At 32.3% G+C, this 24,437-nt stretch overlaps 2 protein-coding genes and 1 long non-coding RNA gene across 7 annotated transcripts; all 3 read left to right on the top strand.

Annotated features, from left to right (window-relative positions):
* The first annotated feature begins 6,602 nt into the window (after nt 1–6,602).
* On the top strand, nt 6,603–19,332 carry LOC101222892 (ABC transporter G family member 42). Of its 5 annotated transcripts, none has more exons than XM_031887161.1 (23): nt 6,603–7,027; nt 7,101–7,310; nt 7,662–7,746; nt 8,192–8,351; nt 8,803–8,879; nt 9,050–9,103; nt 9,844–9,934; nt 10,384–10,685; nt 10,780–11,378; nt 11,650–11,810; nt 11,928–12,037; nt 12,339–12,492; nt 12,586–12,735; nt 12,809–12,972; nt 13,073–13,405; nt 13,496–13,786; nt 13,862–13,945; nt 14,021–14,154; nt 14,263–14,490; nt 14,573–14,744; nt 14,839–15,093; nt 15,498–15,767; nt 19,198–19,332. In XM_031887161.1, the coding sequence occupies exons 1-22, from the start codon at nt 6,657–6,659 to the stop codon at nt 15,765–15,767; spliced, it is 4,455 nt and encodes a 1,484-aa protein (XP_031743021.1). In that variant the 5' UTR covers nt 6,603–6,656; the 3' UTR covers nt 19,198–19,332. The 5 variants fall into 5 exon arrangements, with proteins under 5 accessions (XP_031743021.1, XP_031743020.1, XP_011657397.1 ...); XM_031887160.1 differs by lacking the exon at nt 19,198–19,332 and adding an exon at nt 18,921–19,040; XM_011659095.2 differs by lacking the exon at nt 19,198–19,332 and adding an exon at nt 16,987–17,469.
* On the top strand, nt 19,318–23,627 carry LOC101203817 (ankyrin repeat protein SKIP35). The gene is made up of 3 exons (XM_031887164.1): nt 19,318–19,985; nt 21,036–21,468; nt 22,289–23,627. The coding sequence occupies exons 1-3, from the start codon at nt 19,354–19,356 to the stop codon at nt 23,093–23,095; spliced, it is 1,872 nt and encodes a 623-aa protein (XP_031743024.1). The 5' UTR covers nt 19,318–19,353; the 3' UTR covers nt 23,096–23,627.
* On the top strand, nt 21,475–22,225 carry LOC116404532. The gene is made up of 2 exons (XR_004217381.1): nt 21,475–21,933; nt 22,085–22,225. It is a non-coding gene; the product is annotated as an uncharacterized LOC116404532 (long non-coding RNA).
* Nucleotides 23,628–24,437: the final 810 nt, after the last annotated feature.

Raw genomic sequence — 24,437 nt, 5'->3', positions numbered from 1 at the left:
TAAGTTCATTTAAAAGTTAATAAATTTTTTAAAATAATATATACGAAAACAATCGATAAAATTGAACCAACACAAGTCGATCAATCTTAACGTAATTCAACTAATTTAGATATATTTAAGAGATTAAAACTCTATTCGACAGTACTCTTACAGTTTTTTTTTTGGAAAACAGTCGTATTCACCTATTTTATTTTGTCAAGAAAAATAACCTTTCTTATCCGATTAACCTTAATATTTGATTTGAAAAAATGTCATTTAAATTTAAAATTTTGAGAAATGTATTGACCCAAAGTCAATAGAAGAAAGAAGGCGCCGAAGTGAGACTGAAAGTGAGTATTTTGAAAAATATCTGGGGACAGTTTTGTCCTCATGCATCCTCATTTTCTCTTTTCAAATTTCCACATACATTGCGTTAACAAACTTCTACTCATTCACCAAATTTTCGATGCCCAATTCATTTTCTTGCTTTTCTATTTTATACCAAATTTTATTCTTTTTTTATTTTTCTTTATTTACTATTATTATCGTTTAATTAGTTACAAATTTTCATTGATATTGATATTTTGAATCATGTTCGTATCAATTTAAACATTGAATATATACAAAACCAACATTATTTGAATAAATTTACATACACTTGAGAATTAATGCATAGATGATTTTCAAAGCCAAGGTAATCGTGTAGTGAATGATCTAAATAATCTAACAAAATCGAGAGAAATTGACCATTTTTAATCGACACACCACTCATTCTTTTGTTTTTTATAACTTTGGTCAATGTCAATTTTCTTAGTCTTAGTCTTTCCTTCTAGAATAATATTACTAGCAAGTCATCTCGGCCAAGGACTCAATTCTGTAAGATTGAATATAATTCTTACCCTAAAGTGATTAATATTACAATTTAATTTACTCTACAAGGTCAATATAGACTTATACTTCAATTAAATTGGTAGGATATAATCTTACCCTAAAGTGATTAATCATATCAAAAGTGATAGAAACGTATTCGAAATCAAGAGTGTGTCATATAGTGCATGTCTTCCACATTGCCTTTTCTTTCAGTAATATCTTGTTTTTAACGTGTTTATGCTCTTATAACTCAATTGCAAGCCATCATGTCTTTCTCTTGTTTGTGTGTTTCTTCTTCCTCCTTGGAAGATCTTGATTTCCGATTTTGAACAAATATATTCCTGTTTATATCTCCTACGCTATAATTGAGGAGGGCGTGATAGTTGTCTGTGTGTGATCCATTGAATAAACTCTCTTTCCAAACAAATAATAATTACTAATTTTTTTTCCCAACGTAAACATCACACGACTAGCTGTTAAAAGTCAATTGTTCACACAACGTTAAAAATCAAAAGTAGATAACTAAATAAATAACAAAGAATTTTGCTGTTCATAAAGATAATTAATATTACAAATATATACTGCAATCCAACAAAATTAACAAAAAGAAAAGTTAGGTAATATTAATCATGTTACCTTCTTAAGTTCAAGAAAATATAGATTTTCGAAGAATTTAAGTATATGATTCCCTTTATCAAGATATATATCTAAAATAATCGAGTTATGCATGTGTTGAAGTTAATCATACCCAAGCATAGTAAATTTGGTTGTAAATCATATTTTAAATTAATAATTGAGAGTTTTGGCATTGTACCATTTACCAAGTTTAGCCATTAAAATTTTAGATGTGTATGTTTGATTTATGAACATTAAAGTTATTTAATAGGTGTGGCTTGACTTTTTGTCTATTAGGTTTATGTGATTTTCAAATGTATCCAATAATATTTTTTTTAATAAAAAAAAATCTAATAATTAATGTTTTAAATTTTTTAAATTTGTGAGTAATAAATTAATTATTGAATTTGTAATTATATTTATCTAAAATTATTCTCAATTTATTAAACATTCATACAGTTCAAAATTTATTACTCATTAAACACAAATAATTCAATTTTGCATCTAACATAACATCTAATTTATTATTAATTTTTCGAACATCACAAATAACTATTTCCCACGTAATTAAAAGTTCAATTATAATATATTTTAAAAAACTATAGTTATAGTAAAAATTTAAATTTCCACCGTACAAATTGGAAACAACGAATTTTAAACTGGAGAGGTTTTTATCTTCATATATATATATACAAGTGTCAGTTGGATTGAGTTCTTATATCGAAATAGAAAATATCAGTTAGGTTTATTTTCAACTAATAATTTCTATATTATATTATTATATTCAAATTAAATGGCATTAAAGCCTTCCTAATTATTTTCAAGTTGATTGATGTCATTTATGAACTATTTTATTTGACATTACCATTTTATTTAGAGTAACTATTTAGTTACTCTTAGTTAAGAATAGTTTCAAATGATTGATTCCTATTTTATTTGACCTTCTATTTTCTTTGGAGTAATTATTTAAGTACTATAGTTAATGATAAATATAATACTATATATAGTTAGTGATTTGTGAATTGGAAATAATTAAGTCACTTCATTTTAATTTGTTAGTATATAATATTTGAACACATGTACAAACAATATTATCACACACACTCGAACCCAATTTAGTTTTATAAATATTCTGGATGATATTTACAAAATACATCAAGATTTCATATCTTATCAATGATAGACGTAGATAGACTTATTTCAATATATATAATCATCGATAAATAATCTAAAATTTGTTTTATTTTGAAATATTTTAATTCATTATAATACATTTGAAAATATTTTGATCAATTATACTTTTACTAGTTTCTATCAATATCATTAATAGACATTCCTAGATAGAACTTTTATCGATATGTCTATTTGTGACATTGATAGAAACAAGTAGAAGTTATAATAGACGTCGATAGAAGTATGATAATACTTACATATTAGTGCATTATATTTGAAAATCATGATGATCAAATATGTATACATGTGTGTATATATTAACAAAAATCAAAAGGAAAAGAACACCATGGCATACCTATAAGATATCATTTTGCATATAGTTAATAGAGACAACCTACCCTCATTAATTTCATACATATTTTCAAACTTACAGCCGACCCAAAATGCATATCTACTCATTCATTACTTACTCTCCAAAAAAAAACAAAAAAGTTTCTCGTAACACATTTTATAGAAATTTTAATAATTCTCAATACTAAATTCTAACTTTATCTCTGTACATATATTTTTCTAATCAATAGTTCTTTTTAATTTTAACATATATGATGAAAGTAACCCATGAATTAAATAATAAAAAAAGTTATAGACCATTCTTTTTGTGTATAAATGGAAAATTTCAAAGATCCTTCCTAAGATATGTGTGCCAGAAAATTTCCAAAGTTCCTCAATAAAATCTACCACCTGTCTCATTTTCTATTTATGTGTTTTCTTGTTCTCTAAAAGAAGAGTAAGAAGAGCAAAGAAATGGAACTATATGTCACGGCATGCATGGGTACGTGTTCTAATGGTAAAAGTAAACTATATGTTGTCACATCTTCATTCTGCTATCATATACTATATATATATTTGAAATATTTGAAGTGGTAAGTGAGTTTTTATGTTTATGGTGCTACAATAACTTGTCTCTTTCAATTTATTTATTATTCATCAAATTATTTGTTCTACGTACGTGTGCATGGCTTGGAGGAGTTTTTTAAAAATAATTAAACATTGTATACTTTTAGAATCAATTAATTATATATCCTTAATGTGTCAAAGTAAGTAGAAAATTAGTGCTTTTAGAAAACACTTCAATTAGAAACAATAATAATCAAGCACAAGATCACACTAGCAATTTGAATGTGCAAAATCCTGATCTTCAGAAAACTACTTAAATTACTTTCGCAATCTGCTTCTACTTGATTTTTAGTATTAATTTGTTTCTACTCAAAATCACTTCTAAACCTTTTAATTTTATTTAGAGTCGTTTCTATTAAACGGGGGACGTTCTTTCTACTTTTTGCAATTCAATTCCTTTTTTCAAGTATATGAAAGAAGATCTACTAGAAATGTATATGCCTATACCTATCAGCTTAATTGTATATAGAGGACTTTGCTTTCTATGCAATAATATTTAGGGAAAATAATTTATATCGTGGTCCCTCAATTTAGAGTTTGAAATGTTACACTTTTAGTCATTTTAAGTTTTGAATTTGATTTTAATTTAGTTTTAAAAAGTTACCGTTTTACTTTTTATGTTTAGTTTTGTTTCGATTTGGACTCTTAAATCGTTTCAAAACTTACAATTTTCAGCTTGGTGTTGATATCTATTAATTAAATTTAAAAAAATTTAAAAAGATATATAATTCACTAAATTCTACTATTTTTTTTCATTGCTAAGCTCTCGAATGTCGGTATTTAATGAAAATTAATTGAAATTAAGGATGTAAATCTCGAAACTTAGAGACTAAATTGAAACAAAAGTCAAAATTCATTAGTAAAAATAAGAACTAAATTGAATCAAACTAAAATAAAATTAAGAACAGGAACTGAAATATTTTAAAAATTAGGAACCCAAGCCAAAACTAAACCTAAAACTTAATGATAAAAAAAAATATAAGTTTCCTAAATTAACACATTTTCTCTCAATAGTAACCATAAATAATCATCCCTAACCCTAATACTTATTAAAGTTCAAACCAAAACAATAATTATTATTGAGAGGCCTAATTTTTTGGGATTATGAATTTAAATATACATAGGTTTTGCCTAACATAAAGTTTTAATTACTGGGTTTACTTTGATAATCTAAAAAATTGATAGGATATGGTTGAGAGTGTTGATGTGTGACAAATTTATTGGGTGGAAAATCATTGAACAAATCATTTCTTTTGTAAAAATATTGGCATGTAGTAGATTAGTTGGTGTTTAATATTCATATTAATATTTAAGTATTAGATTATTAATTAGGTCTAAATTCTAATTGTTCCTCTCTGTAATCTTAATCTTCGAGAAGGAAATATTTGAAATTCACTAGGAAATCGTTTGGGGTGCTAAAAAGTATACATGTATTGTTGAGAGAATTGCAAAAGTATATTTGTCAAAAGTACTTTTTAACACTATCAATGTCAATTACTTAAAACATATTTTATAATTCTTTTACAAATATTGTATTTTAGGTAGACAAAAATTATTCTCATTTCATATAGATAATAAAATTATAATATATACTTTCACATGAGATGAATATTACATACATATATATATATATGAGTGTAATATACACAAACAAAAGTAGGTCATGAGGGAATTCAGAGGATTTTTAAGATACCTTATGCAGAAAATGTTGGTTGTGATTTTGATTTATCATGCATGCATGTTAGGTATTGGAAGATGCGAACAAAGTTTCATATTGGATAGATTGAAGGGTGATGATCATGAATATATAAAGAAATTATAACTATCATCGTTGATATATGAAACATTTTGAAAGAAATTAAACCAATAGTAACACTAGGAGGGTTTGTGAGAAAAGTGAACAAAATTGTGTAAATATGTACATAAGGTACATAAGGTTTATCTCACATTATATTATGAAAAGCATTAAATATTTAGTGTAAATATGACATAAGGTTCATCTTTTCCTTTTTTGGGGAAGGTATATAATGGAGGTGTGCTACATATTACCTACTTTGGGACCCCGGAAATGATATCCATTTCAAATAATTACTCACATTGTGATAACTCATCTTCCCTTAGATTCATCATTATTGTATGATAATTAATTACATATGTACATAATTCTTCTTAGTTTTGGTTAAAAGATATATGTGTGATTTGAATTCCACCCCACCACCTATATATATTGTACTTAACATATGATATTTATTAAATATGTGTTTGAAAAAGTGTTAAAACATACCAACATGCTATAAAAAATTGAAACTATTTATAAAATATAACAAAATTTATTATCCATTTAAAATGTTTGTGCTATATTTTGTAAAAAAATCTTTTAAAATAAAAAATAAAATAAAATTATTTTACAAATAATTGTTAAAAAAAGAATAAAATGAAACAAATATTTATCCTAAAATCAAGTAAATGAATTTATGTCTTTTAGCGGTTTTTTTTTGTCGTAATGCATAAATAGTTTTTTTTAGTTTTTTTTTTACTTTCAAATGTTTTATTTTAGTGATAAACTTAAAAAAGAAATCTTGAATTTTTGTCATTAATACTGGTTTACTAATATTTTCATTACTTTTTACTTTCTATTAGCATTTTCACTAGAAAAATTTAAAAATATATTCACAAATTATTTCTTTATGAAAAAATTATTATAATTATTTAATCAATTTTCAATAAAAATTAACTTCAAAATCATATTTTAACTTTATTATTGTTATTATCGGGAAAAAAAAACTATAAATGCATTTCATTTTAATCCTCGCCATTCATTTTTTCGACTATGTGTTGGCCATTCGTTTTTCTTTTCTTTTTTGGTAGATTTGCAAAATGAAAAACTGTGGCCTCGTTTGCAATATTACATTTTTTGTATCAGTTTTGCAAATTCCCGTTTTACTCAAACGAACTGGAAAGCTACGGGCAGTGACGAGAACCGCTATAAATATAGGGAGTTAGTTACAAACAATTACACAAATCATAGAAGAGTACTAGTGGGGAGAAAAAGAGAGTGAACAATGGAAGAACTAGCGAAGGGGAAAATGGGAAGCCGAAACCGGAGGAGTGGCCGGAGCATCGAGTACGTGTTTTCCGGCAGCCGAATTTCGAGAAGCCTCAGCCACGCTGAAGAAGACGAAGAAGCTCTGCGATGGGCGGCGATAGAGAAACTTCCCACATACAACCGATTAAGAACCAGCATCTTCAAATCATTCGCAGAATCCGGCGAAGAACTCGGAGGAAGCGGCCAAACGCAGCCGATTCTACACAAACAGGTAGACGTTCGGAATCTGGAAATGGAGGATCGGAAGACATTCATAGAGAGGCTCTTCAAGGTCGCTGAGGAGGATAACGAGAAGTTCTTGAGGAAACTTAGAGATAGAATCGATAGGTAATTAATTAAGTGTATTGAGATGAGTTTTTTGTTTGATTGATTGATGGTGAGATTTGATTGTGTTGTGTAGAGTTGGAATTACGTTGCCGACTGTTGAAGTGAGATATGAGAATTTGAGGGTGGAGGCGGATTGTGTAATCGGAAACAGAGCTCTTCCGAGTCTTGTGAACGCGATTCGAGATTTGGTTGACTGGGGTTTGAGTTTGTTTGGAATCAACTTGGCGAAGACTACTAAACTCACCATTCTTAAAGATGTCTCTGGGATTGTTAAACCTTCTCGGTACTCTCCATTTTCTTCCCACCCAAATTCTTCGTTCAATTAAAACAATTTACGTTTAGTTTTTTTTTTAAAAAAATAGTTTTAGAAGAAAAAATATCGAAGAACTTCCAAATTTATTTTTTTTAAAAATAAATTGACTCTTTTTATAAATATTTTTTTCTATAGTTTTTTTATAGGCAAATAATTCATGTTTGAACTTGTTTACTTATATCAACTTGAGTATAAAATTTTAATTTTTATCATTTTTGTAAATGTTGCTAATTTCAAAGAATTAGAACACGTTTATAAAATAGGTTGTACGCACATTTGTATGGAATAGGAATTGAGTTTGTATGTTTGAATTGTTGAAAGGATGACATTGTTACTGGGGCCTCCATCATCAGGCAAAACGACCTTACTTTTGGCCCTCGCGGGAAGGTTGGATCCTAATTTGAAGGTTTCTTTCTTTTTCTTCTTTTTCTCTTATCTCAAAAAGTCACATCGCCTGTTTTTGATAAAAATGTTACAAGTTGAAACTTTGACATTTTCCACTTCTAAAAGAAATAAAATGTCTTAATAAGAATTATTCTAGTTAAACAATACACGAAATTGACTAACAATATGCATTTAAAGTGATCGACGAATTTAGTATAGACTTGAGGGTATTGCACAATATCAATGTCATTAGCTAGTCCTGTGGTAAATTTGTCTTCCAGTCTCTCATGCCCACATTCAACCCTCGTTCTATTCATTTGTTTTTTCATGTTATTTCTTTTAACTATAAAACTCTCGTCAACAAAATTTTTGGGTCTAGTTTGATTTAAAGTAGTGCTTCCACTAGTTTGAATTAGTGATATTTTTTTAAAAGATGACTTTTTTTCTTCTTTTATGTGAGTAAATAGGTTAAAGGAGAAATCACGTACAATGGAAACAAGTTAAACGAATTTGTGCCTCAAAAGACATCTGCATATATTAGCCAAAATGACGTCCATGTTGGAGAAATGACCGTGAAAGAGACACTCGATTTCTCAGCAAGATGTCAAGGAGTTGGCACTCGATATGGTAACATTTTAACATTAATTACAATCTTTATAAACGCATTGTTCATCCAAACTATTTGTGTAATCTTTCAAAAGCTCTTTCGTAAGTAACAATCTAATTTCTAAACTCAATACACAATTTTTTCCATGGTTTTAAATGAAAACTACCGATAGTTTGTCCTAATTGTACATATTAATTTTAAACTACGAGTTTGACCTTTAAAAGTTTTAGGTTTATATCTTAACCTTAAAATCTATCTAATCCGTCTACAAACTTGCTCGTTCAAAAAAAGTATTGCAAGACCCAATTTTTTGATATTTTAAATATTTTAAATACTCGTTACACTTGAATTCTTAAACTTAAAACATTCAATCAACTAAATTGGTAACTTAATTAAGGGTAAGTAAATTTAGAATTATCTCTATGAAAAAGAAAGAAAGAAAGATGTATTAATTACGTGGTGATGATTTAGATCTACTAAATGAGTTGGCAAGAAGAGAAAAACAAGCTGGAATTTTACCCGAAGCTGAAATCGATCTATTTATGAAGGTTAGTACTGTGATTTCACTTTTGATATATCCTTCTGAATTTTGTTAATAAATCTTTGTAAATTGGAAGATATTATTATTAGTCCTTAATTTGAATCAATAGCATGTAATTATTAAACATATTCTTAAAGTTAATCCTAAATTGGAAATTATATTATGAATTCTTTTTAGGCCACAGCAATTGAAGGAGTTGAAAGCAGTTTAATTACTGATTACACTCTCAAAGTAAGTGTATGATTTCTATATTTTATTTTCTATTTTTTGAATGGCTGCCATAATTTTTTTTTTTAAAAAAAGAATTTGCAATTCATTAGTGAATAAAAGATTCCTCCAATCAACCATAGTTTTTCATTTTTTTATTATTGTTGTTGACAATATTTGGTATAAAAGTCTTACACAAACATTAATTTATTCATTTGAACTATAAACTTTAAATTTGATCGATTTTGTTTCGTGTTTATACATGTATTAGTAATTTTTGATTCAATTTTAGATAATTCACTTGCTCATTTTAATAATTCTTTAAAACAAACCAATATAAAACTCTTTCCAAACATATTAAATTCAAATTTCCAATAAAAATAAAAAAATTTAATATCGAATGATATTTTTATAAATTTCAAAACTTAAAAAACTTTTTATAATTTATCAAATGTATTAGAGATTTTTTCTTTAGAGTAAAAATTTATTGGACGGTTAAATTGTAACATTTATTTAAGTTTATAATTAAGACTAACTAGAATAAAAGTTAAGTCAATTTTTTTTTTTTTTGCCTGATATCAAATGAAGGTCATAAAACATGTTAAATAAGCATACCTTTATCTCAAGGACAATTGAAATATATATCCTATCTATCTATATATGTATTATGAAAAATAAAATGAGCAATTAATTAAGTTTGATTAAGGTTTTATTTAGTAAGAAGGATTTGATTTGACTTCTTATGTTTTAATTCTCATTTATAGATCTTAGGAATTGATATTTGTAAGGACATTATTGTTGGAGATGAGATGCGACGTGGTATTTCTGGAGGTCAAAAGAAACGAGTTACCACTGGTAAATTTCATTACTCTCTAATTTCTCAACCATGGTAATATAACTATATCTATCTAAATTTACAAAAAAAAAAATCCAAGTGTGGGTTATAATTACATTCTCAAACTTCCAATAATTTGACTAACAAAAATTGAATTCTCGAAGGATAATTTGAGGGCTTAAATTTTAATAGTGAAAGTTGAAGGGTATGATTGCAAGTACTCCAACATGGATTTTACAATTAACTTTTTAAATTAATAATTATAAAATAATAATATGTTTTCACTAGCTTTCATTTCGAGTAATTTATATGAAAACTATCGTAAATGATAACTTTTGAAAACATTTGCAAATGTAGCAAAATGTTACAATTTATTTGTGATTGTTTACGATAAACTACTATATGTGTCTATCATAATACAGATAAAGAGATTGATGTATTTGAAAATTAATGGATTTTGTGTTAATAGGTGAGATAATAGTAAGTCCTACAAAGACATTATTTATGGATGAAATATCAACGGGTTTAGATAGTTCAACGACCTATCAAATAGTGAAGTGCTTACAACAAATTGTGCACCTCACGGATGCTACGGTGGTCATGTCCTTACTACAGCCGGCCCCTGAGACGTTCGATCTTTTTGATGACATCATCCTCTTATCCGACGGTCAGATCGTGTATGAGGGTCCACGAGAACACGTACTGGAATTTTTCGGATCGTGTGGATTTCAGTGTCCTGACAGAAAGGGAACCGCCGATTTCTTGCAAGAGGTCAATCAAAATTCCTTATGCTTACTTCCAGGCCCATTAGGAGCCCAAGCCCACCATGTAGTTTGTTTTTCATTTCTAAACGATAACGAAACAGGTAACGTCGAGGAAGGACCAAAGGCAATTCTGGGCGAATAGAAGCGAGGAATACCGTTACACAACAGTTTCAGAATTCGCATCGCGATTCAAGCAGTTCCATGTGGGGAAGAAGCTACGTAACGAGCTCTCAGTTCCATACGACAAGTCGTCAGGGCACAAAGCCGCTCTGGTGTATCACAAGTACTCAATCCCCAAATTGGAGCTTCTTAAGGCCTGTACCCACAAAGAATGGCTTCTTATCAAGCGAAATTCATTCGTCCATATCTTCAAGATGGTTCAGCTCATCGTGGTTGGCTTCGTGTCAGCCACTGTGTTCTTCAGGGCCAAAATGCACCACCGCAACGAAGAAGACGGTGCAATTTATATTGGGGCTTTGATTTTCACTATGATGGTCAATATGTTCAATGGGTATGCAGATATAGCTTTGACTATTGCCAGATTGCCGGTGTTCTTCAAGCAGAGGGACCTTCTTTTTCACCCTCCTTGGACTTTCACACTCCCTACTGTTCTTCTTCGTCTTCCTTTGTCTGTCCTTGAATCTACTGTTTGGATGGTTATGACCTATTACACCATTGGATTTGCACCCGAAGCTTCCAGGTATGCTCCATTCTAAGTGTTTATCTATATATGGTGAAATTTGATATACAGCTAATCTTTTGAATTGAGAAGGCATGCATATTATACTTAATTTTCATCATCCTTACCATTTATTTCATGCAGTCCATTTTTACTATGTCAATTTAATATATGTTTATTGATGTTATAAATGAGGTTAATCAGCAAAGAAAATTGGCTCAAATGGTACCCTTCTTTTTCCTCCCTCTCTCCGTTGGAATTATGTAGTAATATATTGGCTCTTGATATGCAGGTTTTTCAAGCAGTTCTTATTGGTGTTTCTTATCCAACAAATGGCTTCTGGGCTCTTTAGGTTCATTGCTGGTTGCTGCAGGACCATGATAATTGCCAATACTGGAGGTTCTCTCACTCTCTTAATTGTGTTCATGCTTGGTGGCTTCACTCTTCCTAAAGGTGAATTTGTAATTCTCCTAATTGATAAAATAGAGAAACATAACCCATTTACGCTAATGTACGCAAATGAAGAAAGTCATGTACAAGCTAACGCCTGAGAGGTGTCTACTGCAACAGGCGATATTCCCAAGTGGTGGACTTGGGGCTACTGGATTTCACCAATGACTTATAGTTACAATGCCATCAGTGTAAATGAAATGTTTGCTCCGAGGTGGATGAAGAGGCTGGTATGTCACTCTTAACAGAATATCTTCAAGCTAGTTTTGTTATGTTGAAGAATAAAAATAAATGACTAGCAGTTGAAGCTTTTGAGTGTGTTAGTGATTTGATATGGGAATCGAATAGAAAGTTCTGTGTTGAATTCTGGTAATATTATTTCTTTCTGACTTAATATTAATCGTCCTTTGTTTGGCATTATGTTAATTTCAACCTTTTGAGTCTAGTGGTGATTTTGATTTACCATGTTACTGACATAAATAAATCTAGTTTGTGTATGGCTAGGATCTTAAGAAGTTACGCATTTTGCAGGCTTCAGACAATAAAACCCCATTGGGTTTGGCTGTGCTTAAGAACTTCGATATTTTCCAAGACAGAAATTGGTTTTGGATTGGAGCTGGAGCTCTTTTGGGATTAGCAATCCTCTTCAATGTTCTTTTTACGCTTGCACTTATGTACTTAAATCGTAAGACTTGGAAGCATTTCTTTTAAGGTGTCTAAAGCTTTTTAGTTTTTATTCGAGGTTCATAAATTTAGTTCTTTTAAATCAACATGACAGCTTTTGGGAGGCCACAAGCAATTGTATCAAGAGAATCAACAGAAGAGTTGGACTTTGAGCAAGATGTCAAAGAACTGACTCCGAGACAAGCAGAGTCAAAAACAGATTCGATGATAAGATCATTATCTTCTTCTGATGGGAACAATACAAGTATGAATTGAAAAAAATGAACTTAATATTTTTCATGCACATTCAACTCACATTTTTTCCTAAATTTATTCAGGAGAAATGACTATTTTGCGAATGAGCAGCAGATCTACTAATAGTGGACGATGTGGGGATTCCCCTCTTAGGAGTGGTGTGAATACAAAGCGAGGAATGGTTCTTCCATTCAATCCACTTGCAATGTCCTTTGATAGTGTAAATTACTATGTGGACATGCCCTCTGTAAGTAGATTTATGTCTCAACTTTTTGGTTCTTCCAAGATGTAATTTATGATTTCATTTTTCAACTGACATTTGAAATGATAATTCACTATTATGACAGGAAATGAAGAACCATGGGGTCAAAGATAATAGGCTCCAGCTACTTCGCGAAGTAACAGGTGCTTTTAGGCCTGGTGTCCTTACTGCACTGATGGGTGTTAGTGGGGCTGGAAAGACAACTCTGATGGATGTTTTAGCTGGGAGGAAAACAGGCGGTTATATTGAAGGTGATATAAAAATTTCAGGATTTCCTAAGCAACAAGAAACGTTTGCAAGAATTTCTGGATATTGTGAACAAAATGATATTCACTCTCCTCAAGTTACTGTTCAAGAATCCTTGATTTACTCTGCTTTCCTAAGGCTCCCTAAAGAAGTTAGCATCATAGAGAAGATGGTGAGAGCATCAGTTTTTGCCACCTCTTCTGAAAAATATGGAACCCCGAATACTCTAAAGTTAAGTGCTTCTTTGTGACTAATTTTCCAGGATTTTGTGGATGAAGTGATGGAACTGGTGGAGCTCAAGAATCTTAGTGATGCCATAGTAGGGATCCCTGGCATAACAGGGTTGTCTACAGAGCAGAGAAAGAGGTTAACAATTGCAGTGGAGCTTGTTTCTAATCCGTCAATCATTTTTATGGATGAACCAACTTCAGGTCTTGATGCAAGAGCAGCTGCAATTGTGATGAGAACTGTTAGGAATACGGTGGATACTGGTAGAACTGTTGTATGTACAATTCACCAACCTAGTATTGATATATTTGAAGCTTTTGATGAGGTAAATTCATCTTCTTCTCCTGCTCCCTTTTTCTTTTGTCTGTTTTGTTATACTGAAACGAGCAATTTGGCTCAGCTGCTTTTAATGAAAAGGGGAGGACAAGTGATCTATGCAGGTCCTTTGGGTCGCAATTCTCATAAGCTAATTGAATATTTTGAGGTAATTCTTGGAGTATTAGTTCTTATGTTTTTACCAGAGAATCATTCAACTTATTTTGGACTGAATCATCCCCAGGCTATTCCAGGAGTGCCAAAAATTAAAGAAAAGTACAATCCGGCTACCTGGATGCTGGAGGTAAGCTCAGTAGCAGCTGAAGTTCAGCTTAAAATGGACTTTGCTGACCATTACAGGGCATCATCCTTATATCAGTGAGTCAAGATTCATGCAAATTGTATATTGTAGTAATATATTTGTTTTAAAGAGATTCGAAGTTACATGTTTGAGCTGATTGGATATGGATAATGGCTAATAAACAGGCGAAATAAGACTTTAGTAAAAGAGTTAAGCACCCCAACACCAGGATCAAGAGACCTCTATTTTTCCACTCAATACTCCCAGTCCATGTGGGGGCAGTTCAAATCTTGCCTTTGGAAGCAGTCATGGACCTACTGGAGAAGTCCTGATTACAACCTTGTTAGGTTTCTTTTCGCTTTGACTGCTGCCCTCATGTTAGGAACCATTTTCTGGAAAGTTGGCTCCAAGATGTATGTATTTCCATAAACCAATCATCAAAACCATTCTTTCCTATTCATAATACTAACATTTCTTTGTCTAAACTCGGCTTAGGGATGACGTAACGGACCTAAACACAATTATTGGAGCAATGTATTCTTCTGTCTTATTTATCGGAGTGAACAACTGCTCTACTGTACAACCATTAGTTGCTACAGAAAGAAGCGTATTTTATCGAGAGAGAGCTGCAGGGATGTATTCGTCGTTTCCTTACGCCCTTGCTCAGGTACGCGGATGGCTTCCAATACATAACTTGAAATTCGTTTTCTTAGAACAAATAAAGTGATGATTACAAAACTCTCAATGCTTTTTCAATGCAGGTGATAATTGAAATACCATACGTGTTCTGCCAGACAGCTTACTATACTCTCATTGTATATGCAATGGTTGACTTTCAGTGGACAGCTGAAAAATTCTTCTGGTTCTTCTTCGTCAATTTCTTTACTTTCCTCTGCTTTACCTATTACGGTTTGATGACAGTGTCTATCACACCAAACCACCAAGTAGCCTCCATTTTCGCTGGTGCTTTCTATATACTCTTCTGTCTCTTCTCTGGCTTCTTCATCCCAAAACCAGTGAGTATATTTTTATTTTATAAATACATTTGATTATTTGCAATCATCACCTTTTCTTTGGTTAATGTTGAAATTGACATAGGATAGAATTACCTGACAATATACTTCGTGGGTTGGTAGAAATTTAAGGAATCCACTTAAAGAAAGCAAAGTTTCCAATTCACATTCCAAATTCCCAAGGAATAGCAGAACTTTCAAATTACCCTCTCTTAGGTGGCCAAATTTTCTTCTCTAAATTTCTATTGACTCAGCAAGCAAGTAAACTTGTTATCAGCCAACTTCAACATCCACCAACTGGAAGGGAATAATTGAAAAGTGTTAAAATGAATAACCAAATTTGAACTTTTTTAGAACAATAATAGTAAAATTCAATCATGTATTCTAATGCGTTCTTGAAATTTCAGAAAATCCCAAAGTGGTGGCTATGGTATTACTGGATTTGCCCAGTGGCGTGGACTGTATATGGGTTGATTGTATCCCAGTATAGGGATATAGAGACTCTCATCAAAGTGCCAGGAGCAGAAGATACAACAGTCAAATCATATATAGAACACCATTATGGGTACCGCCCAGATTTTATGGGCCCTGTGGCTGCAGTTTTAGTGGGATTCACAGTCTTCTTTGCCCTTGTGTATGCCCGCTGCATTAAGTCGTTGAACTTCCAAACAAAATAGGTACAGCCATCATGCCTTCTCCCTCCTCAATTTGCTATGCTATGATATGAAATTAGTATTAGGAATTAGATTGTTCTTTTCTGACACAGCTAAATTAGGAATGTGATATCACCATCTCTAGAATTTACGATGATATGCAACAGTCGTGTGAGATTTCCATCTTCTTCTAAAAATGGTTGAGTAGTTGAGAAAAAGAATGTAGGATTGTGATTTTGTAAGAACAGATGGTTTAGAATCCAGCAGACAGAAGGAAGAAACCCTTTGCCTGTAGTTGGCCATTGAATGGATGGTGCTCAAATCTGAAAAACAAGTGTGGTGTAATTGTTTGCAACTTTGAAAATATTAATCAAATAGCTTGAGCTTTGAGCTTTGAGCTTTGTGGTTTCATACTCTCTTGTGATATTTACAATGCTTATAGCTTTAGTCTCTTTATAGAGTCATAATGTCATTAATGCTGTTACAAATTAGAGTAATGCTTGAGTTGAAACAAACGGATCATTTATAGAACTCTATGGAAAATTTTATAGTTTTAGCATCATGTTTCTCTGTCAGTATTGGTATCTTTGAAATGGCTTTGTTGCTTATAAAAAGAGTTTGAAAAATGGGTTTGAAGTTGTAGAGCCACAACTGATGTCTATTAACTCCTCTAGGTCTCTCATTTTCTTTCCTTTCTCGTTTGATACTTTTTAGATTTACAAACACCAAAGGAACAGACACATATGTGCCCTCCTCGTCCCTTTTCAAGTAGGGATCGAACATAGCATAACCAAATCAATTGGACATTGGTTCAATTCTCCGTTGGATCCAAAACTTATCAAATTAAATAGATCTTCACCCCCACGAACAAAAACTAGTTCAATACGGGTTGAAATAATTTTATGTATGAATATGAGTAGATATTAACTTTTTGAGAAAACTTAGTTTCATTTCTAAGTTGTATCAACTTTTATTCTTACTCTTTCTATTTCGTTATATTGAATTTAAAATCAATTAAATTTAGCAATTTTTATTATCCACTCAGTTTTTGTAGTAAACTACCTATTGATTAGTTCACCAATTTTAATAGTATCAAGTTCATAGATTTAAGTTAGATTAATTTGCACAAATTAATTGGCAACAATTTTGTCAAAATTTACAAAGTTGAATAAAAGTTTAGTTTCAAGTGTTATTATTATAATATGTTTTTTAAAACATTCATATTTTGTATAATTCACTATAGGATTAGACCCAACAATGCAGTTCTAGGCCCTCACCATCGAAAAACCTTCAACAGTAACAAGGAGTAAGAGAAGCACAACCCCACACATTGGCCCTTCGAGAGGAGTGAGAATCGCCACCAAAGAGGAACTCCCTCTTTCGTCCTCCCACCCCACATTTGTCAAAAGAAAAAGTAACCAAAACCATTAATTACATTGAGCGCACTTGTGTGACCTCCAAGCACACTCTAGCGTGTAGGATGACCAGTGGTGCAATTTGATGAAATTATAATGCAAAAACGAATATCCAAAACCATCACATTGTAATGTTTTATCTAGGTTGATGATGCAATTTGACCAAATTGAAAAGAGTTGTTGTGCCTAAATCGAGTTATGAAGTGGGTTACGGAAGGTTTTTACTAGGTTAACCGGTCGATAGATAACTTAAGTCAATTGATCCTACTAAATTGTTTAAGAGAGTAAAGACCTGCTTCCTACCTTGAAAATGGTGGCCTAATATTTAGCTAAATGGCCAATAAATTATCATATTATGTCTATAAATTATTATTATATGATATATAATTCCAATTGCAACTCAATTCAACAACACATGGTTTGACACTATTGAGTAGCGTTTTCTTAATGTGGAGTCATATAAGCTCTCTTTTTTATTCATTTGAAATTGCACTCAGACAAAAAACTCGGGCATCAACATTAGTTATGATAGTATATTGATCTATAAAACTTACTAAAACAGTTAATTTCAATTTTTAGAAATAATAAAGGATTCTAAAATATTTAAAAATTCAAAATTTGATTAAAAAAAGTGATGAAATTAAAGTTAAGATAGAAGAAACGTAAAAAAACTCGTGATAAAAAAGAATAATAAAATATAAAAGAAAGCTAAAAATTGAAGGTGGGTAACCCATAAGATATAGTATAAAAGAAAACCTAACTGTTTTGATGAGAGTTGATGTCATAGTTCATACTCTCATTATGATTGTAGTTATACGAATTAAATATGTAAGTATGTCATCCACCCTCATAGCCCAAAAAGAATATTTTTGCAATTAAATACATTAAAGATAAACCAAAGTGAAAAAAATGAAAACACCAATAATAATAAAAGAAAAAAGAAATACAATGTTATTTATTTATAAGTTAATGAATTGATTTTGGTTTTATTTGTAAAAATGTTATTTATTTAATTAGTTAAAAAAAAGGAAGAAAAAAGGAAAACAAGGTGGGGGCCAGGAGACATTGTGTTCATAAAACTTGAGATTTAAGACTTTAGAGAGAAAGAAAAGTGTAATCATTATTAGTGGATCCCACCAATGAATAATTGACGCTCTCTCTCTCTCTCTCTCTCTCTCTCACAATTTTTATTTTATTTTATTATTGTTAATTAGTTTAATAATTAATGGTTAAAAAATAAGAAAAAAAGTAAAAAGTAAAAAACTACTCTCCACTCTCTATCACTCACTCAATTCTATGGCCTTCCTTCCTTCCTTCCTTCCTTCCTTCATCTATTCTTCAAATATGGAATTACTTTTTTTCTGAATTATTTATTTATTTATTTTAATAATAACAAAGAGAGAGAGAGAGAGAGAGAGACTGAAAATAGAAAAAAGAAAAAAAGGATGAGGGATTTCATGTTCCTAAAATTTACAGGGAGAGAAGATCAAGGGTTTCTTCTTCTTTCCCCTATTTCTCCATTCTCTTCTCTCCGCCTTTAATCTCAGGTTTGTTCTTCCATTTTTCCTTCTTCTTCTTCTTCTTCTTCTTCTTTGATTCGATTCTATTCGATTTAATGTTTTTGTTTTTTTTAATTCCTTGTTTTTTGTTTTCTGCTTCTTTCGAGGTACTCTTTTTTTTTTTTTTAAATAATTGTTTCTTCATATTTTACTTTACATCTTTAACTTTTTGTTCCTGATTCTTTTTCTTTTCTGGGTTCTAGTTTTTGAATTAGGTTTGTTTAGTGGTGGTGTTAGACACTTGGGTATGGAGCTCGTATTGGGGAGGTTTTCCTGGTGATTGAATTTTGTGAAGTCTGGGTTTTTAATTGTTTTCTTGGACGGTATGTTAGCGATTTCCTTTCGAGTTGGATTGTTTTGGAGTTTAGTATTTATTTATTTATTTATTTGGTAGTTTAGGTGATGCTTTTTGTTTTAAAATTTCGACTTTGGATTTAACATTCCGATTTCTTTGGTGTTTGGTTGTTTTTATTTTTGCAGTTCTTGTTTTGGGGGTGCTGAGATTTAATGGTTCGTTGAAGAGATTAGAGATGTTGTGGAGCTGTTGAATGACGGGAAATTAATTTTGTTTGATTTGGGGTGTTTTTATGCTCTTTGGGTGAAGGGGTACGGCGAAAAATTGAATCAAGGGGGTGGATGGAGAAAGAAGTTTTGGTTCCGATCAGGGACAATGTGGCTGATGAAGCTTTAATGTTTGATCAAATAAATATGGAAATCAAAACTGAGGAAAATGAAATTGATATTCAGAAGGGTGATGTTTATGCTCCTGCATCCGAGAAAGGCGAGGGAAGTAGTGTTGTATTCTCCAGAGAAGGTCCTCTTGTGAAGAAAGAATCTGTTCTAGCTCATGGGTGTAATTCCAATGAACAAAGTCCCAAGTCCATGCTAATGGTGACAGATCATAAGCAGGGAAAGAAAGGGAAGTCCTGTCATGAAAAGAAACTTAGCAGACAAGATAGATTCGAGTTGGGGCGGTTGTTTCAGGGTGCTGTAAGCTCACATGATTGGGAGCTTGCAGATAGTTTGATTGCTTTGGCAGATCCCCCGACTCTTAATGATGCTTTGTGTATCACCTTGGATTCAATCTGGTTTTTGAGCACACAACAAGAGCTTCATGGAATAACTGGGTTAATTAAGAACATCATTGTGAGTGGAGCTTATGATTTTACAAGAGCAGCTCTTAGGACCTCTTTTCTGGCTTCGTGTGTCTCTGCCTGCCAGAGTCGAACAATGAGTCTTGCAGATACTGTGACTGTCATGGCACAGAGGTGAAGCATAAACTCTTATTACTACACATGAGTTTATCTTTATTTTTATGGCAACCAAATCCATCTACTTGCCTCTTTCTTGCTGTCTCTCTCCCTCAGGAACGTTTGTTTACCACCATCAGCAATATTATCCAGAAAGTCGGTATCCTAATTGAAAAGTAGAAAAAAGGAAAAAGAGAAGAAGAAAAGTATTGATTGATGCAGGAAAAATGAGATGGGAAACCACTTTTAACTAACAAGTTCATAGTATTGGACCTGACAGATTTAGTAAACTATTGGAACTCTTAAGTGTTACGTGGGATGAAAAACAAAGAAAGGTCTGTTCAAATGTGTAGCCAATTTGAGCAAAAGTGCCTTTTGCTATATCCCTCAATCCATACATAATCATTATAGCATCTTAGCAAATTGGTGACTTCATATATTTTCATTTTGTGGCTCCGATAATTTTTATATGTCGATTTCAATTATTATCAATTCAAGGGGGGGATCCCCAAGGGTGCAAACCCGTAACCAATGGCTTAACTATTTCTAAAATGCAAATGGGCCCTTCATATTTCATGTTTAACTTTTTAAGTTTGCATTCTGGTCTACTACCAACTTGATACGAGAAGTTAGAAAATATTGATATCTTTCGTTTGGTTCCCTTGATTTAGCTTTCTTATAACTATGTAGATGCAAATTACTAAACTGTTCTGGTTTTGTTACGTTAGGATGCTCTCAAGGTTTTTGGCCATGGCAATATACATTTTTCTTACCTATAGTCTATTGGACATTGTGTTATTTTCATTATTTTTCTTTCATATGCTATTTTTTCATTTTCTGTTTCTTAACTCCTGCTGTCTGTTGGTGGGTTTGCTCTCAAACGTGGTCAGGCGGGCAGGCCAGTAGCTTAGATACTTTCTTTTTTCCTATATTATTTCATTAGAGCTAATTTTATGATATCTGTCAACTGTCCATTCAAAATGTTTATAATGTGGTAACAGGCCAACAAGCTTTTACATGGCATACTGGAGATATATATTCCTACGTTTGACATTTCATTAATTGCAGGTTGCGTGAGCGTCTCCAAGAGTGCAATGGAGATGAGGTTTTAAAAGCAGAGGCTGGTACTAAGGTTCAAAAGTTCACAGAGTGGGCTCTGAAATGCATAGGTTTCCATTCTGGGTGCCATGGAAATAAGGACCGAGTGACTCAGAGCTCTGCTGCTGAGATCCAACTTCAGTTATCTGCTTTCAAAATGTTCCTAGATTTTGCTGGCAATCAACTTACTGGAAAAGATTTCACGGAAGCCTTTGATGCTGCTTGTTTCCCACTCACTCTATTTTCTAGTTCATTTGATCCTGGATGGGCAACTGGAATATCAGCAACAGCAATCCAAGGTTTATTATGTTTGCTGGTGGAGGGTGGTGCTGACAATGTTAACCAATGCTTTCTTGAAGCCTCTCGCTTTGGAAGCACAGAACTTGTGCGGATTTTATTACAGGTACGGTATTCATATCAGCTTCTTATTTCTTGAGAAATATCAAATTTGGTGGTTTTGAGGATGAGCACTACGAAACTAGTTTTGGCTCTTTCTTTATCTCATCGTCAATGTGCATCTGAAGCGTAGCTTTGCAAAAGCTTCAACTACATCGATAATTTTCTTTCTATTATGAGCCAAAACCTGGAAGTGTTAGTGGGATTCCTGGTTACTATACTATTGATGATTTACAGCTGACTTTAGAAGTACATATGAAATTTAAATTGATTTTGTCAGTCCCAAGTCACATCTAATATATGACTCGTACATTTTGATGGCTCCCTATTGAATCTGACATTTGGCTCCTGCATATGCATAATGTTCCTTAGTTCATCTGTTAATTTACTACTATCTCATTCAATTGTTTCAGTCGGCTGATATTCTTCATGTATTTTTACCAGCCGTAGTTTTTGTACCTTTAATATTAAGGTTGTTATGATATATATATATATATACATATGTCCTTTATTGTAATTTTACTTAGTCTCTAGGGTTTAGTTTATTCTCTATATAAATATGTAACATTGCTTTGACTCAATGAGAATAAGACATATACGTTTCTGAATTCTAAATTACAAAGGTAATTGTAAATTTCAAGGCAAATGAAATCGTTATCAAGTGGGGCTTAGTAATTAATACTATTAATGGACGAAGGCATTATGTTGTCTGATGCCAAATTTTAATTTTCCTTTGCACAATAATCAAAACGAAATATTTTTAACTCTCGTCTCATTACCCTTGCACTCACCTCTTCCTTTTTTTCTTATTTGTGAAATTTCTATAGATTGCCCAAAGGAACAGTTTGGACGTTGATGTTGATCTGGCTTTAGGTTTTGCTTCTCACTACTGTAAGATTGGCACTATGGAGTGCTTGGTGGAAGAGGGTAACGCCATAGCTTTCCTAGGTCCTCTAATGAGAGCGGCCGAAAGAGGATGTTTGCCGGTGGTTGAGTGGTTTGTGAAAAGAGGTTGTCAGGACATGGAACTCTGCTTGGCCCTCACCGCTGCTACCTCTAGCAGCCAAATTAATGTTGCTGCTTATCTTCTTCCCCATGTTCCTCAACACGTACTCGCTGCCCTCAGCATTGAAATTCTCAAGGCTGCTGGGGAACGTAGCAGTGGTTCTCTTGATGGCGTGGAGTTTCTCCTTCATTCCAACTTTCTTGGTGATGTTTCTGCAACATATGCTGTTGCAGACAGTATCTCCAAGTCGAGCGATGAGTCTGTTGCTCCGGAGCTTAGGGCATTTCTTCGGGAGCACTGGTCAGAGGCAGCTTATGTGGATGGTTTGAAACAAGGTCAAGAAAATTACTTGAACTTTGTGCGGATTTTGAGGTGGGGTGGATTTCCAATCTCTTTGAGGGATATTCCAGCACCCCTGAGGGTTGCAATAGCTTATCTACCACTGTATAGGGAATGTATAAAGGTGAACGGATACTTGTTTTCGCAAAAGCTGAGGGGGCAGCTGGTCGAAGCTGCAAGAAGGCTTGGTGGTGGAGTGTTAGAAGAGGTGAGCAACGGAAGGGAGCTTTTGGCTGTTTTGGAGCATCATCTTCCTCCATTTTTGCTTCACAAGTTCAAGTTCGCTTAGCCAAGACCGTTGTTATTGTATCTTTTATCTCCCACTCCTTAAAACGAAAAAAGAAAAGAAAAGAATAGAAACAAGAAAGAAACGAAGAACAAGATAGAGAATGAGAAAGAAAGCATTGCGAAATGTGATCGATATTCAATTTAACGGGATAGTGCGAAGCATTTGTGGCTTGCCTATTTTTCCTTCTAGCCTCTGAAGTTGAATCTGCCTGGTTATTTTCGAGATAGGTGGCACTGTTTTGAATGAATGGTTCATCATATCTTATGTTAACGCACATGTAATGTAGGATGTGGGGCAACAGCCACTGTTAGAAGGTTCGACCTGAACGATGTGTACATTACTGGTATATATCATCTTTTGTTCTCTGCCCATGTGAATTAATGATAATGAGGAAACTTAATATCGTGTCAGCATCATCGTCCGTTGTCTCAGTCTGTAACTAGTGTGTTCGTCTTGGAGGCCAGTAACGATGTTTTGTTCTCTTTTGTCTCTTGCTCTAATAATGAAAGCTCAAGGTTGTGATCTTTTCATATTCTCAGATGCAGCAAGATTGATTGTATTTTCTTTGGATCTACAAGTGGAAAGTTAGATCCATGGGAATTGAACCTAAGAAATATAGGTATAATTTATAGTTTTTAAAGGGCAACATCAACCCAAATGATGGATGTCTAGACTTCCGAACTTACTCTGTATGATTATTTGCAGTGTAAAATTTGAAAATTTTGAGATGAAATATATACAAAGTGGGTAAAAGCTGAGGGTCACAATCATTTACATTAAGTTTTCTAATTTGGAGAAGAAATTTCTGAGTTCATATCTATTTCATCCATATTATATATCACAATTATACAATTAAGTATGAAACAAAATGAATACCAAGTTTTTCTGTAGATTAGAACGTAGGCTTGGTGACTTTAACATTCCATATTTTGAAGGACATTTGGAGGCAATAAAAATCTTAAAGTTTGTTAACCTTGTCTTATCCCTTTGAGCTCGGTTATGGAAAAAGGAATCGAGGTGGTTTTATTACGAGATAACTCAGGATGTCTATATAGATTTATTTTATGTCTTTGCATCTAACATTAGATTGACGATAATTGTCTTAACTCTACTGTACTTTGTTCTATTTCTTTTTAAACAATTACCAACACTTATTTTTATTAGTGTAGATTTACTACCATAGATTTAATGTGTAATTTTTGCATTCGTGGTATATCCCTTGAAATGTTTCATTTTTCAATTATTTAACAATTACATTGGTACAATGAGTGGAGTTTTTTGGTTCGTGAAGTCTACAGTAAAACGAGTTAAAAAGTTATGTAGTTTATAAAACCTACCAAGG

The sequence above is a fragment of the Cucumis sativus genome, chromosome 6, assembly GCF_000004075.3.
Source record: "Cucumis sativus cultivar 9930 chromosome 6, Cucumber_9930_V3, whole genome shotgun sequence".
Taxonomy (NCBI): Eukaryota; Viridiplantae; Streptophyta; class Magnoliopsida; order Cucurbitales; family Cucurbitaceae; genus Cucumis; species Cucumis sativus.
This window is presented reverse-complemented; position numbering and strand designations above follow the sequence as displayed.